At 39.5% G+C, this 19,583-nt stretch overlaps 1 protein-coding gene across 1 annotated transcript in view; it reads left to right on the plus strand.

Moving 5' to 3' along the window:
* The window catches only part of snapc4 (small nuclear RNA activating complex, polypeptide 4), a 50,527-nt gene that overhangs the window by 5,999 nt on the left and 24,945 nt on the right, over positions 1–19,583 (plus strand). The window contains exons 8-12 of the mRNA XM_063187638.1: positions 3,044–3,122; positions 5,892–5,973; positions 6,184–6,285; positions 10,033–10,105; positions 13,339–13,503. Of these exons, the coding sequence (XP_063043708.1) occupies positions 3,044–3,122; positions 5,892–5,973; positions 6,184–6,285; positions 10,033–10,105; positions 13,339–13,503 (501 nt within the window). The remainder of the gene's footprint in view (positions 1–3,043; positions 3,123–5,891; positions 5,974–6,183; positions 6,286–10,032; positions 10,106–13,338; positions 13,504–19,583) is intronic.

A 19,583-nucleotide genomic window follows, 5' to 3' on the forward strand; every position in this document is an offset into this window, starting at 1 on the left:
CATCAACAGTTGGGCCATTAATACCCAGTCACTTTCTTGTGGCTTTGTAGCCCATTCAATCTTTGTTCAGGTCTAAAATCTTGTCCCTGATATCATTTGACTGCCCTTTGATCTTTCCCATGCTGGTGAGGTTGGAGAGTGATTGATTCACTCATACTATGACTGATTCTGCTGATTCAATGGGCCTCATTTATCAAACTTGCGTAGAAACCATTGCAGAAATGAGCGCAGATCTCGTCGTACGACGAGGCTCACGTGAGATTTACTAAACATGCGTACCTCTCCAATCCCATCGTAAGAGCGAGCGGCTGTTGATAAATCCAGTGTCTGAAAACCATCGTAATTATAATTAGTAATTATTAGTTTCTGGTTGATTGACAGCTTGAAATTAGGCTTTACGCGAGGTAGACAACAAAATAACACATGGAAATAACCAACAGCAGTAGTCAACAGTGTTTCGGTTTGATTTCCAAATAATGTTGGTTACAATGAAATGTTTGATTGACTACAGCAGAAATAATGTAGGCCTAATATAGGCCTAATTTTATTTTAATTTTTCTAAACTGTTTTAAACAATGTCAAGAAAATGGTCCTACATGAAACTGACTGACAAACTGTGCCCAAACCACTTGTTGGGGAAGGAGAATTTTACATGTCCAGTGCGCTGTCCTTCTCGCGCTCATGTGCGCCCTGCTTCTCTCCTGCGCTCCAGTCCTTCGAGGGAATAGCCTTTTTGCCACCTTAATGGACAACTATTCGGATAGACGTTGTGTGCAAAACGGCGAAACTCAACTGGGAGATTATTACTGTAGGCTATTGATTGATGTGCGCCTGAACTCCCAGCTGTAAAAAAGAAGGGACGTCGGTCCATTGATCCCATGACTGAAGGGACATTTCAATACGCGGCTGTATATTGCACAATTATTTACACGTCATGTCAAATGACGGAAAGTGACAATAAAAGCTGACTTGACTTGACTTGAAATCACAAATTAGAAGTCTCTTGCAGTTGTTGACCTATACTGTAGTAAATTAATACAGCGCTCTCAGGAAGGGTGCACCAATTCAAACAGTTAAAAGTTCGGTTATAGGCAAAATATACAATGTAAAACATTTTGTAATTATGTAGGCTACATAGTTATGTTAATGAGTTGTTGCGCTACAACTGCTGCTCAAGTTGGTGATCATAGTCATCTGAAGTCCAACTTGAAAACCGCGTACACCGTCTGAGAGCAGTCGTACGGATTTCATCTTTCCTGCGCTTACGATGAGATTTGATAAATGCCAACTGGTCGTAGGAAAAGAACGTACGCACAACGTACGTATGATTCTCGTCGTACGCTACTTTGATAAATGAGGGCCAATGTGTCTTTTATGCATGTTAATATGTACAGGTGTCTTTAATTCAGATGACAAGTTGATCGGAAGTACCCATCTGTTCTGTGGGCCTGGAACTGTTATCAGTAGGCAGGGGATCAAATACTTATTTTGGTCGATGAAATAGAAATAAATTAATATATATTCTTTTAACTTAATTTCATATTATCATAACATCAATTGACTGATCATGTCTTTGCTAGTAGGCAAACCAACAAAATCAGCAAGGGATCAAATACTTATTGGTCTCACTGTAGCTACTGCAGTGTATTTCAATAGTTTCTGTAGTCTATCATCCAATTTCTTTCCTCCTGCCCCAAGATCGACTAGGAAAGCCTCGGGTTGCGACGGGTTGGTGACCCCTGGTATAGGACAAGTACATCACATTCCATTGTATGCAGATTTCAAAAAAGTCCAATTATATCACTTCCTGTTGGGCATGGCCATGACATCGTGTCAACCTTTTTTGTTCGTCTAAAGCCGGACATACACTATGCAATATTTTCACTCGTGGGTCTTAAGCTTCTGCTCACACTGCAGGATGGAATTTCACTGTTTAAAAGTTCACAGCTCACGACTCACGTCCTCACACTACACGAGCCGACAGTCGGATGCGAGCGAAATGCTTCCACCGTACGACGCGACAGGCATGTTTCCCCGGTCTGCAGAGGAGGGAACATGCGCACCTGAGGTGGAGATGAGCAAGAAATCGGCCCGACTTTCAAAAAGTCGTGCGAGTGCCAAATCGGGGCAAAACTCGCACAGTGTAAGCCCAGCTTTAGTGAGATGTACTACTTCTCCCGAGATTGAGTCTTTCCCTATGTCTCAATCAATGCACTTGTGTCAGTGCACTGACAGTCAGTGCACAGTGCACACAGTACCTGGAACTAGCTACTAGCCACAGCTGGCTAACCCTAACCCAAAACCGAGAGAAAAATCAATGGGTATCAATGGAGTTCTCTACTATAATAATTTTTGTGAATTTTTTAAAAATAATTTTTTGCCTTGAAATATTAATATTCAGTTTGAAGCTAGAAATAATAAGACGTCATTTGAGTATCGTTTCGATTATTTTGCGCTTCTAGATTATTATATATTGGGTCACAAAGCTCAATTTATGAGCCCAAACCCATAAACATTAGCGGGATGCTAGCGAGTACAGATCGAAATCTTCTGCCCTGCTGGAAAAACTAAACACCTAAAACATTTGACAATACAGCCTATTATTAAACACCAGCTATAATGCTTACCAGGAATATTTTGTTGATGAGATTTGTGACTGGAAATTGCAGTAGCAATGTATTTAGCATTTAGCCCTATGGGCTCCCTTTTCCATTCCATACATTTTCCCACATGAAAGACTTGCCAACGCTTGCTGACTAGTGGACACTCAATTGGAACTGCAGTATGCATGCAAAGCTAACTGGCTACAATGGGAACCAATCAGTCTGAATCTTTTCTATTCTAATTTCTCTGACAGTACTAAACGTACCCTAAACATACCTACCTCCTTGGTGAAGGTAATAAACTAGAGAAGCTTTCAGAGAGAGCACATCTGCCATCTGGTGGACAGAAACACACAACACACTCAGACAATCTCATAACCTCCTTGGCAGAGGTAATGAAATTTCTTGAGACTAACTTCTATCATGTTTTTTTTGTGCAGGGACCTCCAGCAAATCCTGAAACAAGAGAGATCCAGAGTGCAGGGACAACCCCGTGTGATGAAAAAAAAATCAAAAGATGTGAGTATTAGTTTGTCCAATCACCATTGGTTAGAGTAGAGTACAGAATCCCGATTGAAATAAAGGTGTCCAGTAGTGTACATACCTGTACATGAATACTGAATACACAAAACATTGCACATACACTATATTAACCATAGTACATACTTACATACATTTAGCCAATGGCAGATCACTCACACACACACAAACACACGCACACAGCTGTGGTTGGTGACGAGCAGAGGTGGAACGTAACAAAATATTTTCACTTCGTTACTGTACTTAAGTAGTTTTTCTGGAAATTTGTACTTCACTTACGGAAAAAAAACGCAGACTTTTACTTTAGTTCCATTACATTTTTTGACCATTTTCTGTACTTTCTACTCCTAACATTTCTGGAACTGACGTCGTTACTCGTTACATTTATCCTAGGTTTTCCTGTTGTGTTGCATGGATATTTAGGTTGATATTTGTGTTTGTATTGAGTCTAGCCTTAGCTGCTGGTAGAGAGGTGGGACCAAGCACAGCCTGTTCGCTTTGAATCAGAGCAGCGTGAGACCAAAAGTCTTGACAATTGAGCACATTTTGTTGTCGTATACAGCAAGTTTTCTGACTTTCCGGCACTTTTTAGATGAAAGCTTCTAGCGACCGTCTTCTGGACGTCTGGAATACGTGTGGAGAGTAACTAGCTTCACTATTCAAGTTAAATGCGCTGCGCAGCACCAACAAGAGAAAGCTGTCTGCCGACACGTTGATGTTTCTGATTCTGAATGACGGCAAATAGTTTGTGGATTAGACAGAAAAAAATATAGCAGAATGGAAAACATTAGGCTACAGAACCCATGCACCCGTGTTAAGTCAGTACAGTAAAAAAGAGAAGTGAAATCGCTATGTTGGCATCACTGCATAGGAGCGCGTTCTCTCTCTCTCTCTCTCTCTCTCTCTCTCTCTCTCTCTCTCTCTCTCTCTCTCTCTCTCTCTCTCTCTCTCCCTGGAGTTTTTTGTTTTGTTTTTAAACGACATTCTAGGCCTGAGACTGTTGAAGTTGGCCAACTGTAGGCTGTGCCTTGTTGGTGGATGCAATATTCTCTTGGTCACTCTTGGTCAGTTCTGGGAACGTAGGCCTACATATTGTCAATTCCATTTCAATTAAATAGGCTACAATTCTGCTTACCTCAGTCAAGGCTCTTTCAGTTAAAGATTTGAATGGAATGACATGTTTTGCCCCTCTTCCAAACTGACACCCAGACAGAAAAGATACATTTTTAAAGACATTAACAGGACTTCATAGTCATGTTCAAATGGAACCAAAAAGAGTTGCATAGACTGTTTCCTATTGTATCAAGTAGGCAGACACGGAGAAAGCCATTGCGCGAGTACTTGTACTTTTGTACTCAAACAGTACATTTAAAAGTTAGTACTTAGTACTTTTACTTGAGTTATTTTTTCGCAGGGTACTTCTACTTTTACTTAAGTACACAACTTCAGTACTTCTTCCACCTCTGGTGATGAGGAGAATGAATGGTTCATCACATGTGCCATAGCTGACTGTGGCAGAATACACAGCAGGGTATATACTCTTTGTAGGTTTGGTAAACTGTATACCGATAATACTGTATGATCAAAGCCACTAGTTTCCTTTTTATCACAGACACTTTATATATTTTGCTTGGCATGTTTCGATTGGTAACTTTCATCCTTCTGTCCCTCCGAGAAAAACGGAAGTCACACATTGAAACATGTCTGGTAAAAGATAAACCATTTACATGTCTGCAATTACAGAAAATGTATTATTTTATCATTATATAAACAGGCACTAAAGATACTGGACCAGAAACCAATAACGTGGCACCACTGCCTCATAGTAAAGAAATATAACCTCTTAAGCTTTGAGAATTTTATGAAGTTCTCTTTTCTTAAACTCATTCATTTTTAAATGTGCAAATAATATTGCTCCTGTTGTACTGTGTCCATTTGTAACAAAAATAAGCTCAAGAAGAGTGGCCACCAGAGGAGCAGTGATGGTAACTGCATTGCAGAGGTGCGCAAAACTTCTTTTGGTCAGTCTAGTTTCTCAGTTATTGGAACTCAAATGTGGAACAGTTTACCAACTGTAATAAAAATCCAAACAGAGTTTAAAACATTTAACAGACAACTGAAACACTGTCTGAAGGAAAACCAAAAATGTAATCATAACACACAATAGTTAACACACATACATGCACACACAGCATATATAGGTCACCCTCATCATCTTGTTTTTTTCTTAATGCACAAGCCTTTTATATTATAGGGAGCATGTTTCAAGATGGCTTATTATTGTATTGTATACTGTTTTGTACAATTGTACTTTTAGACGATTTATATGTTTTATTAGAGTAGGTAGCCTGATCAGGGACTGAGGTTGCAAATTAGCTATCTAGCTATAAACCTTCCATGTATTCACATCTGCAAGTTGTGTCATGGCTCTGCCATGTCATGTTTGTAACAATGTGCACTGCATTGTCCCTGTCAAATAAACTACTAATATTTTTTTTTCTTTTTTTAAACTGGTGTTAGATTCCAAAAGACTAAAAAAGGAAACACTGTCATTTTCAAGACATTCAATTTATTTTGGACATGAGTCGGAGGATTGTGCAAAGACTAAATATGTGCCATTAAAGCCAAGCAAAACTGTTGTTTAGAGAGAAATATCTGCTTATGTAAAAATTTAAACGTGCAACAAATCTCTAGTCCAGTTTGTAAATTTACACTGTATTCTGATCTGCTGTTTGTATTCATGTTCAGGGGAAGGATGGCAGAAATCTCTGTTGATCAGTGCTGTGGTCCAGGACACCATGAAACGCATGGTTCAGCCAAAAATGTCAAAGTAAGAAATTCAAGCATCTGGGATTGGGAGAGTGAGGTTTTATGGAATATCGCCTTGTGTGTGATTTGCTGCAGCCACAAAGCTGAAAGAGTGCCTTACATTGGCGACCATGCCAGTAAAGATGTTCCACTAACAACCTTATTTCCTCTACAGAAACAGCTAACATTTTTTTGTGTCCTTGATTTTTGTTTTTTTGTTTTGTCCCTAAAGAATGGAATACCTCAGAGACAAAATGTCAAAAGCTGAAGAATCTGACAAAGAAGCTTTACAGAACCAGATCAAAGAAGTTGAAGTTGAGATTGCAAAGATAAGGTAAAGTGTTTGGGAGTGATGAAACTTCCTAAAGGCAGAAGCAGTTCTGGTGTGATCGAACTGTTAATGTTGCCTGTATTAGGCGCCTACTTGCAAATCTACACAATCCCCCTCATGCTTTGAATGTTTATGGGAACTATGATTGTCATGCAAATATTGTGTGAAGTAACTTGGACCCCTATGACGTTTCAAATGTAGTGTCTTAGTATGTAACAGAGCATGTGAACGGAGCTGAGCATGGCTCAAGTCCCGCTCCCTGCTCAGGAGGATGTCCGCTCATTCACTCTGCCGCTCAAACAGGGAGTATTAAAAGGTGATACATTAAAAAGGCAAACTTTAATGGCCTTAAAAGTTGTAAATTTGCTCAAAAGGTATTATTTTTTTTAAAACAAGGTATTATTATTTTTTAGTTGTACCATTTTGATAAAAAAAATTGATTGATTCTGTATCTGAGGACAGTATGAGGGCAGTCATGGGTACGCGGTTAGGGCGTCAGGTTGCCAACCTGCCAGGTTGGTGGGGGAAGTAATTAACCAGTGCTCTCCCCCATTCTCCTCCATGACTGAGGTACCCTGAGCATGGTACCGTTCCGTCGCACTGCTCCCTTTCGGCCGTAATGTAATGTTAAGGAGGTAGAAATTACAAAAGATGTCTTGTTAATACTCGCATCTCAGTGTCGTGATGGTTGTAAAAAAATTCTTAAGGTAGTGAAAAAGGGTATTAAATGGTAGTAAATTTGACTTCAAGATTGGTGTATATGCCCTGTCAAAGTTGCGACAGGACGCTCCGCTCATAAAACGCTCGCCCTCACCATAATTTTCTTGCCGCTCCGTCGAAATCGCTCCTCGCTCGCTCAAATGTTCAGGAAAAGGCATTTTCTGACATTTTTCCTTCATGTAATTATGTCAGGGCCCTAGGACACCCGGCGTTTCATTTATGTCTTGTCTTATTTACCTGGCTGTTAAAGTATCACACTGTTTCCCAGCTGTGGACGTAACACCTCGCCCCGCGTTTCCTACCTATTTAATTATTAATTTATTTTACTAGACTACCGGTACATTAAAAAGGTCACTTCGCATCCCATTGCAAATGAGATAATAGTGTCATTTCCAAAAACAGGCTCTTAGATCACTCTAAACCAGGGCTTTGAACCGGTTCAAGGAACGAAAACGAAAACCGGGAACTTTTTGTATTTTACAGGGAACGAAAACGAAACCGGAAACTGTATTATTTTTTATGTTCTGGAACGGGAACACTTATTTAAAAATTATGGTAACCGGTTAATACCGGTTAATACCGTTCCTCAAACTAAAAAAAAAGTAATTATTTTCCTGTGCATTTTACCATGACGGCTGAGGTTCACGTCCTGTGTGACATCAGACATTCTCTGACTGAATGGAGAGAGAGCTGTGGATTACAAAGTCTCCACTCCACATCTTAAATAAGAGAAACCACTGTCATACAAAAGGGCAGAGTTTCCATTGCATCATTGTAAGACATTGCAGAGAAGAGTGTGTAAAGCGCACCGAGAATATTCTACGTTATTGGGCATCCATGGCCGCTTCAAATATGCACAAACTCACAATATTCATCATAGCGCTCCCCGTGACCCAAGTCAGCATGGAGCGTGCATTTTCATTATTGAGGTTTATTCTCCGCTTCTCCGCTTAGGTCGTCCCTGAATGACAACATTCTGGAGGATATTCTTTTCATCCACTTGAAACAGTTTGGAATGTAGGCTGACTCATTTGCACTTCCGTCTTTCTTGGTTAATTAACGTCAGTTAGGCCTATGGGGAGTAATCAGCTGACAGGAACGAAATTAACCGTTCCGGGAACAATATTTTTTTGTTCTAACCGGTTCGGGAACGTCAATTTATTGGTGGAACTCATAACCGGAAACGTTATAATTCCGTTTCTGTTCGGAACGGAACGTTTTGAAAAAAATAACGGTTCAAAGCCCTGCTCTATACCCACTCTGTAGCCTATTGTTAAGCATAATTATGATGTTTTATGATTATTTTATCCCACTTTTAATCACACAATATGCAATACCCAACTTGTCACAGTGATTCCGTGGTAAAATTGAAACATATGGGTTACAACAGATTATAGTCACAGACTAGACTACAGCTCAGCCATCTACTGCTGATTGACTGGTAATCATTTGCTTATAGGCCTATTGCGGAGTGTTTTATGAACTGGTTGAAGTGACAATTTGGAACATTGGCTGGAGGATGAGAGAATCAAAATGACCCGCGTGGGTACCTCTCGAAATGATCTCGCGCATAGGCATAGGTGGTCTTGTCTCGCGCAAAGGAATGCAACGAGACCGCAGAGTGGACATGGTAGGCTATAGAGTCGGTCAGTCGTCCCGGAAAAGGTCTAATTAGAAGCACATGGCTTCTGTATGTTCCAGAGGGATATTGCAAGGACCATACAGGGCGCAATCCCCATGTACATTTAAATATAATATATATATATTCTCGGCCATACGTTCATACACAGTTTGCGCGCACTTGAGGACTCGTGCTAAATATTTATGTTTTCGCTTGCATGGACTAGCCCATTTCGCGCAGGAACGGCCATCTCACTGACAACGTTTTGAACGAAAATATTTGTAAAATCATTAACGGCTTCTGGAAAAGAGTGAAAGCAGTTGGAAAATCCGAAGGCAGCCTACTGTCAACGTGTTCTGTTTAATTAAATAATCAAACTCCAAAGAAATAGTCGAAGGGAAATTGTTGGGTTATTGAGAAGCCAAAACTAAAGTTTTTTGGAGAAATGCTATCCCCAAAAAGTTTAATCTAACTGACAAAAGAGGAATGCTCACGTTTTGTTCCATTCTCCTGGTGTTTGCGCAGCATCTCGTCATGCTTTCTCATGCCCAGGTTAAAATAAGAGTCTTTACTCACAGCAACTATGTCGCTAACATTCTTCATCGTGCTCAACATCTTCCTCTAGCTTTTTGACCTGAATTTTGCATTTATACGACCTATCACCTTGCTTTTCGAAGTACTTCACAAACTCCATCTTCAGACCTTGCCTCGCAGGGCACACGTGACGCGAAAGCGCCGGCGTCAGTGGCTGGCTGTAGTGGCTTCCTACAGTATTTTTGAAGGATTAAAAACTGTTGGCATGCAGCTCGTTTTCAATTCAAAAACACGTCTAAAACAGCACACTTAATGAAATAAATGTTATTTTACAAATTTTATAATCCAACATTTTAATTTGTGAGCGCATCGGAGCGGACTGGAGCGGAGGGAAATCATCGCTCTGGCTTTTTAATTCATAACCGCTCGGTGCTCTAGCCATATTTCTACCGCTCAGCTCCCCCGCTCGCTCTTCGCTCCGCTCCGTTCACATGCTCTGGTATGTAATAACTTCTCAAAACTTACTGTGTGCAGTAGGGCTGTAACGATACACTCAACTCACGATTTGATTCGTATCACGATTTTTGACCTACGGTTCGATACACCCCACGATTTCTGAAATGTATCTCATTTGAAGCTTAGAAGTATTATCACATTGAATCTAACGGTTGTTTTCTGAACTTAAGGGTAACAAAACTTTGAAAGGGCGTATCACGATACTGCCTCCTTACATCACGATACAGTATTGTGACTGAGTATCATGATTTCTCGGTTCAATCCAATACCATTACAGCCCTACTTCTCATGTTTATAGTTAATAAAAAATGTGTATTATAAATATAATGGATATATATATATATTTTTTTTTTTTCTAGTGACTTGAGTGAAGGAGACCTAATGGGGACACGCACTGATGAACATGACTGGGATAAAATCTCAAATATTGATGTAAGTCATTCATTCAATTCAGGGGTGCGTTTCTTGAAATCATAGTTGCTAGCCAGTTAGCTACTGGGTTAGTTGCCAATGGGAAATTGTATTGCAAACAACAAAGTTGTTAATGTAGTTACCAACTATGGTTTTGGGAAATGCACCTCTGATCTGGTCTAGCAGCACTACAGCACTGCGGTAGATGATCCAAACGGATACCAAATCTGTCTTTCCATCACAACGCTGCATCTGTATGGAGATTGACTGATTGTGTTTATGTGCAGTTCAGTGCCCAGAATATGATCGGGATATTAAAGTATCCCAAATTTGTGTTTGAGCATATAAACACCTTTTCCCAACTTCATCCCGGATACTCCCTGATATGGGATTTTGAGAAATTGGGATATGCTAGGTGAAGTACTCTGAAAGAAATCAGGATATTGACACATGGAAACACCTTATCCTGGACATGGCTCCAGTGGTCCATATCCTTGGACTGTTCATCTCCCTTGAGGCCAATTTGCTTAAGATGGTGTCAAGCATGTGTGGTGTTAAAGTAAGTTTTACAGTTAAGTGTATCATCTGGCTAATCAAGCATGGTATGGGACTGACAAGGTGTGGGAATGCATGAATGCCATGAATACAGCTAAAAGAAACATGCACTGTGACTACTGAAGCAAATCATGATACTCTCCATAGGATTTCAATCAAATCTCACACCAATCTAAGCCAGGTGCAGACTCAAAATGTAGAAGTTCAATGTAAAGAAAGGTTAAAAGGCACACCAATGACCTCCCTTTTAATCCCTTTTCATTTTGAGACGTTTCGGACCAACACGCCCTTTTATTTTGGGGTGTACTCACTTTTGTTCATGTTCAAACATTAAAGGGACACTGTGTGAGATTTTTAGTTGTTTATTTCCAGAATTCATGCTGCCCATTCACTGATGTTACCTTTTGCATGAATACTTACCACCATCATCATATTCATTATTCATTATGACTGGAAAAATTGCACTTTTCATACATGAAAAGGGGGATCTTCTCCATGTCCGCCATTTTGAATTTCCAAAAATAGCCATTTTTAGCTGCAAAAATGACTCTACTTGGACCATACTAGCAAATATTTGTTTATTACTTTGCAAACTTTCATGTAAAGATCAAATTTGGCAATAGGCAGTCCAGTTTCAATGAGCAGCATAGTTGCAGTACCTTTTTTGACCATTTCCTGCACAGTGTCCCTTTAATGGCTGTATTTGGATTTTTTTGTGAGTGAACAACAAATTTAAGCGGTTATATATGTTATTAACAGTCACTATGCCAAAGTGTGCCAAAGTCAAATTGTGTGACAATAATGAAAAGATATACTTACAAATCTGCAAAAATGTGAGGGGTGTACTCACTTATGTGACATACTGTATTAGCCTATATTACATTATTATATTATATTATATTATATTATATTATATTACATTATTATATTATATTATATTATATTATATTAGGCTATAAGCCTATTATGTTGAATTATTGCCTTTATAGCCTATTATCTATTAAATTACATTCCACCATAGCCGTTATGGTGGTTAAGAAAATTATGGCTAGTGACTCAGGAAATCCACCAGCCAAAATGGCTGATAAGCAAAAAAGTTAGTGTCAAGCACTGGTGCACATCCAGTAAAACAGATTAAACAGAGACATGTGGAAGACATGTGCCATGCTCCCTTGCATGCAATGCAATTTGGGTTCAGGGCAAATCACTCCACTACTCTTTGCTACTTTGTGGACGAATTGAAATCCAATTTAGATAAGGGTGGAGTAGTTGGAGCAATTTTCCTGGACATACAGTTTGCATGTATTTCACTATACGCAAAAAGACCACTCAAGAGCCAGACATAGTTGTTAAGAGAGAAAGGCTCAAGGTAGTAGAGGATTTTAAATACTTAGGGGTCATTGTTGACTCCCATTTAAGTTTTGAAAAACATATTAAAAAGGTCAGTGGTCGAGTTAAAATGAACCTCGTACATTATAAGATAATAAGGAATCAGTTGACCACAGAGGCAGCGAAACTTTACTTCCACTCAATGATTTTAACTCACATCTCATATTGCTTGACCACCTGGTCCCAAGCAAATACAACTGCCCTGTCACTGATTTGCAAATCCTATAAAAAGGCTCTTAAAATTCTTGACAAAAAAATCTAATTTTTACCATCACTGTCCCATCATACAGAAGTATGGTTTATTTAGTCTGGACAATTTTATTTCTTTTTCAAACTGCTGTCTATTTTTTAAAATTGTAAATGATCTTGCTCCCCCTCTTCTTAAGAAATTTGTGAGTCTGAGTAGAGCAGAAAACAACACAAGAGCATCATCTAGAGGGGACTCATCAAGTGTGTTTAGAAGTACCACTTTTGGTCAAAGTGCCTTTTCTGTAAAAACAACAGGGCTATGGAACAGTATTCCTGTAGGTATTAAGCAAAGCAACACACTCAGTAGTTTTAAATCAGGTCTCAAGAAATGGCTTAAAACAAGGCAGCAATGTGAACAATTTTAGTCATTAATCTTATGTTTGGTGTTTTATGTTTACTTTATCATACATCTTGTTTGTTTTTTTGTTTCTTTGGTGTATACTTTTAACTAGATATGCCTTCTTGGCCATGCAATATTGCGGGCCTATATTTGCACATTGGGCGCCTTTTAATTGTATTATCAAATTCTTGTATTATTATTCATTTTAATCCTTTTTGTTTTTAGCTTAACACCAATTCCTGTCCAGGGACTACAGATGAAAATTAGCCGTGTGGCTATAATCTGGCTCAAATGTAAATTGTGCACTGTCCCTGTTAAATAAACAATAAATGAAATGAAATGAAAGAAGAAGGAAAATTTGCACACTGTTGCTGCTCATCTGACAAAGACCGTGAGGTCCAAACGTTGTGTTGAGTAAATTGGTGAGCAGCAACAGTGTGTGGATTTTCCTTCTTCTTCTACGCATTTTTTCAACACCCACAGACAATTGAATTCTCTCCCTATGTCAACACTGCATCATAAAAAACTGAATTGATGCTCCTAAGCATCATTTGTACTGAATTAGGATCCGAAATGACGCACTTAAGCAAGTTTAATAGTTTGACCGTAACTATTGATTCCACAGCTTCACTAATGGTTGGTACCAGTCTGTTTGTCACATTCTAGTCTGGCTTGCCAGGCTGCTGTTCATGCAGTAACTCTGTCTCTCTGTTCCATGTAGTTTGAAGGCAAGCGTGATGCCTGTGACATTAAACAGTTCTGGCAGAACTACTTGCACCCCTCCATTAACAAGTCGTCCTGGAGCTCGGAGGAGATCGAGAAGCTGAAGGCCATCGTGGACAAATACAAGAGTCACGACTGGGAGATGATCGCAGAGAAGCTGGAGGTGCAGTATGGCATCCGCACTAACACTCAATACATTTACCTGCTCTGAAATATACGGCAGGGGTTTTGGTTCTAAAAACAGTGCTTTAAAAATGTGGCTCCCTCTTATTTTCACAGACTAGACAAAATGTTTTTGATTTAACCTGAACGATTCGGTCATTATCCTTCACAACATTAGGCTACCACAACACTCCATAAGTGGTTATTTTGTCCACTTCAGATTTGTTGATTATATCTACGTTTTGTTATGGATGACAGACAGCTCTCAGCTGTCAATTTCAGCATTGCTGACAGACAGTGCGAGGGGGGAAAAACAACATTCAATCCCGCACGGGCGTAGGTTTAGGGGGGGACGGTTGTGACATGTCCCTACCAATATTTAAGGGATATAAAATTGTCCCTACCCATTTTTGCCATGTTATTTTAATGTAGGCTATTCAAAATCTGCATTGATATTTAAATATATCCTACTACAAAGTGGTAGCACTAATTTAAAAAACATTTTAAACTGGCTGTTTTATTTATGATATCACTGATTCTTGAGAAAGTGGCTAAAACATGTCCCAGCAATAAAGTGCCAATTCTGTTGAAAATCAACTACATTTTCATGAACAAAAGGAATCCAGGTAAATACCAAGGGGTCTGTTACACAAATGTACAGTGTAATATTTAAGTGTAATTTTATAACTTTTCATGGCTATAAACCTGCCCACACCCTGTAAAAACAGCTGACCCAAGGACAGACATCATCATTTCAATTGACTCAAAATACAAATGGACCGATGGAATTGAATATCACCATGATGTGGAAGACCATATTGAAGTGCTTCTACAGATATGCACATAGTGCGTGTAAAACAGTATTTACTATTATTTTCTGATTGCTCAAAATGTGTCCAGCATATTGGTCACCACCGTCAGATTTTTAAAAAAAGACAATAAAATCAGATATGCACAAGGTCATTGTCATTACTGAGGACCCCTTTCCAAACCTTAAGCTCTACTGCATACTTCACCATCACTGAAGCTCCTGTAAGTTTACTATTTTCTCCTCATTTTGTTAATTTGTTCGGACACTGGTACTGTCCCAACCATAAACTGTCAACACCGTCGGGGGTTTTAATAATATTATGTTACATTAAGTAAGGGTTAACGTTCGGCGAGAAGGTCGCTACCGTGGAATAGCAGCACGACAGAGAGAATCTTTAGACCCCGACGCGGAGCGGAGGGGTCTTGTTCTCTCTGAAGTGCTGCTATTCCACAAAGTGACCGACTCGCCGAAAGTTAACCCGCTTATTATATGGATATACTTAAATGATTCACACATGCGGGGACATTTCTTTAGACCTATTTAATGTTAAGATTGTTGCTGCGCAAAACAAAACAGTGCCGTTGTGGAACACCGCTAGGCAACAGCTAGGTAGGCTAGCCAGGACAACAGGTGTTGTCTATCACAGCAGCTGATTAGAGTGACAAAAGACCGGACCCCCTGCGGAGTGATGAAACATTCGCTTTAGCCACTGACTTGTATACAAGCCAGTGGCTTTAGCAGTGAACGTCTTGTTGCCATTGACAGCGGTAGCCAGGACAACGGGTGCTGTCTAGTCTATCACAGCAGCTGATTAGAGTCTTGTTGAAAAGTCGCTTTAGCAGTGAAAAGTCTTGTTGCCATTGACAGCGGTCTGTTATAGACCAACCCGTCCGTTATCGAAAAATAACAGACGTCCGAACGTTGGGGAGCCCCGTTGAAATGAATGGAGCATTCGACAGATGACGTCACAACCATATAATAATGTTAATTAATTAGGGCTGGGCAACGTTAACGCGTTAACGGTGCGTTAACTATTGAGGTCAATATCGCCTGACAATTTTGTTAACGGTATAACGCAGCAGGTTTTTTTTTTTTTTTTTTTTTGCCTTTTATGACCATCGTTGGTGGTTTTTATTTTGAAAGCGTCAGCCCGCTTGTTGCTGCTTCCAATGACAGCTGACAGAGAAGAAGAATGTCTAGAAAAGTAGACAAAACAAAACAGCCATAGCCTACAGAAGGATGTCAACTTCTGAATGGACATTTTCGGTACACAGTTCTACAGTCCTCCTTGCGCAACTCTCGAGCAGCATGTGTCTCGCCTTTGCAGCTCAAGGTTAACTATTGTACGGTCAGCATGAAAAGGTAGTCTACTATTATTATTATCTATCAGCTGTCACGCCACGCAGACTTACTAAAGCCCTGATCAAAAAGCGGACCGCGAGATATCCTCACGCAACGTTTTGGTTTCTACATGACGCTGCGCGTGCATAGTAGGCTGCATCAACATGTTAGGCTATGACTTCACGACATCAGCAACCTCGGGACCATTCCATCATTGGCGCTGAATTCAGCGGTGCTTACGCGCAAAAGCGGAGTTTCAACTAACAGCAGCTTAAACTTGAGGCAGACGCCGTTCCACCACTGAGGATCAGCTGCGTCTTGGCTAGTTTCACTTCAGCCGCGCTCATCAAAGCTGGCGTTGCGCTCGTGCACGTTGTACATGGGAAGTCCATATCGACGATTGTCGAAAATGCGATCATGTTGTAGACTCGGGCATGCCTTGTCAAATCAAGTCTTTATCAGAGATATTAGGCGACCATCTGTAGGTGAGCGGTAACGCAACCGCACTTTGATTGAGAGACCAGCGTTCAATCCCCACCATGCGCAATGACCGATCATAACTCAATTATCAAAGGGAGAGTCTCGTCCGAACCTCGACTGCCATCATTTCAATGCGCAAAAATAAAATATGCTTGCATCATCTAAGGTGTTTTAATTTTATCTTTCAGAAGAATTTATTTTCTGATAAAAGGCATAGACTACGTGAAACGTTAGGCAGAGATCATTGAATCATTGCAATGCAAACTCCAAGCGTAGGCATCTGCAAGGTGGTTGTGAAGACGTTTTTTTATTGCCTAGGCCCTATGCTGAAAATAGCATTTAAGGTAGGCCTATTGGTAGACCTATTGCTTGACAGCAAATGAAGCCAGCCACAAAGCGACATCAAAGGAAAGAATAGGCAAAAATATGTTATAAAGTTTTCATTTCTAACATGTCGCCATGCAAGACTTGAACCCGGGGCGACCACTTATTACGCAGCGCACCTGCCCACTTACTGGGCCATTCACGTCTTCGTTGTCATGAGAGGAATTGTCCAATATCATCTTAGTAAATAAACACTATAAATGTTTTTAAAAATGTGCTGATTATCAGAAATCCCGCGTAATGAAAGACAGTAGTAGCTATTGTAGTTTTTACTGGCATTATCACATTATAGACTATTTTTTGAGTGACAGTGACTGGTTCGCTTTGATCTCGTAAAATGATGGCGGAAATCAAGCGGAACGTGCCCGTTGTGACAGCTGTTTCCTACAGGTTCATGTTTTTTGCAACACTGATTCATTTAGCCTGGTGTTAAACCTGGGAGCTACCAGGTTAACGTTGGAGCATAAATTACCGTGGCAACTCAGCTGAGTTTCAGGTTAGCAAGACTGATGGAACGGATCTGCGTCTAAAAATAGCGCAGTTTACCGACTTGAACTCGGATTTGGGGTTAGCGCCGTTGATGGAATGGTCCCCTCGTCAGCAATTAAGATAGTGTTATGTCAACGTTATTGTTTTGAAAGATGTAATTGCTGTCAGTGCCAACAGAGTCAATTAGTTTCTAGTCGCTGAAACGCCTTAAATAATAGCGACAGATAAGAGAGAAGGTGGGAGTCTTTGACAGTGAGAGAAGGCGGGACCTATCTCACAGACGCATGCCTGCCTGCCTGTTTTTTTTTAAGTGATAAGCTTTTTTTCCCCTCTTGTTGGCAATGTAGACCATCCTAATTTGAGTTTCTAATTGCTAATATATCAGTTTCAGTAGCCTACAATCTTAAGTAGCCCTAGTGTAATATTGTATGCAATCATTTGTTTCATTAGTAGGCCTACATTGAATAGGCATATAGCCTACTATATAGCCTAATTTAGACTGATAACTTAGGTTGGCAAATGGCCTACATTTCCATTGTGGAATATTATATTAGACCTACATAGGTTATCTACACTGTACATATGCAAATTATTATTAATTATTTAATTTTATTAATTTATAAAATATCTGTATTTAATTTATTATTTATTTTATTTATTATTAATTATTATTATTTTTGGGTTTCACGCGCTATGCGATTAATCACAGAAAGTCATTGAGTTAATGCGATTAAACATTTTCATGTTTGCCCACCCCTATAATTAATATATACTTTTTCAGAGGCGGTATGAAGCACTTAAGATTGAAACAGAGCGAAAAGGAAATGAAACATTACCAGACATGTTAGTAATAATTGTGATCCAAACTTATACTCTAGCCTCCACTGAGGTGCATTTGGATGTTTTTGACAAGCTTTAAGGATATGCTCACAATAAGTATCTACAATTATTTGTACGGTTGAACATGTGAATATATGTTGAATTGTTCAAGTAATTCACTTTAATACAGTAAACACATTTTTTACTTCTAATTCTGTCTGACACTGTGGACAAAAGATAGAGCCTATTTTATGAAAAATACAAAACATAGGGAGCTTGGCCAATACATTCGCTGCACAGCCAAGACCTTCGTCTATGATAATACACCTCTATATTTTGGATTTGAACAAATTAAAACCTGTTTTTGCCACATTTTCAAGAATCAGTGTCCTACTTCCTAGAGAATCTAACTGATGAAGAAAAAACACACGCACAAACATACTGTGCACACACAAAAATAAAGTGTTTAAGCTAGATGGCATTGACTTGAAAGGGCTATTTATTTTGCAAAATGTAGGTAATAATTAGGCCACTTTCACCACCCTCATTACTGTCACCACCGTCAGTTCTTAAGTCACCACCGTAAGAAGGGGTTTTGGACATTTTAAATGAATGTGCTTACAAAATTTTCCTTAGGAGTTGTTGAATTATTAAAGTAATAGCAAATGTAAGCCTACACTAATATTTGTGAAGTATCAAAAAAATGTTTGTTCTATTTAGGCGTTAAGTAGGCATTGTATGACTACACATATTTCAAAATCAGAGCACATGAAATACAGTAGTATTAAAATAGAACAAAAGTGAATTTTCAACATTTAAAGGCATATCTGTGAACCAAAAAATGCACATAATTACTTAAAAACTCCAGATACACGTGCAACCAAATCAATACAATTTTAATTGCTTTTAATTGTGTCTGACAGTGTTGACAAAAAACATGGTATGATCGGAGAAAAACCTGATTTCTGAAAAATAAATACAGAATGGGGAGATTGCCCTTGTGCATTACTGAAAAGCCAAGACCTTAGTCTACGAGGATATACCATATTATTTTTTTATTCACTTGAGTTTTTTCTTTCAAAATTACAACCTGTTTTAGCCACTTTCTCAAGAATCAGTGATATGAGAGATTCCGCTGTTTATTCTGAGCTATGATGAGTGACGACCAATGTTGCCGCTATAGGGTGCAACAGAGTGATGAGACATTAGACGGCCAGGTAGGTGGAAGCAGTGGTCCATTTGCTAGTGGTGCTGAAAGCCCTCAACTCAAACTGCATAGGTGTTTCATTATGAATGTGAATGTTTATAAGCCTCAGAGATGACAAAAAAAGAATAGGGCGGACATTAAGAGTTATTTCGCCATCGCAACAGTATGCAGCCAGAAGGGTGATATTTATCACGCACATTTCTACACATTTCTTTGTGGGTAGCGTTCTCTCATGCGCAGCTTCTCCCAGGGTACCAAAAAGGGCAGCTTTGGCTTTTTTGGCGAATTCTTAAAGGAGCCGCCGCCCTTTTTTAAAATCAGTGATAGAATGACTCTCACTCTCTCACTCACTCTCTCTCTCTCTCTCTCTCTCTCTCTCTCTCTCTCTCTCTCTCTCTCTCTCTCTCTCTCTCCCCGGCCATGCTGTCCAGGCCCATTAGAAATGCTGAATCGTTGAAGCAATCTTATTTAAATGTTTGATAGATGTATCTGTATTTTAAATGCACCACTTATAGCACTGTTTATTTTGGGAAGATGTTGAAGTTGTCCC

Source organism: Engraulis encrasicolus, chromosome 21 (genome assembly GCF_034702125.1).
Source record: "Engraulis encrasicolus isolate BLACKSEA-1 chromosome 21, IST_EnEncr_1.0, whole genome shotgun sequence".
NCBI lineage: Eukaryota > Metazoa > Chordata > Actinopteri > Clupeiformes > Engraulidae > Engraulis > Engraulis encrasicolus.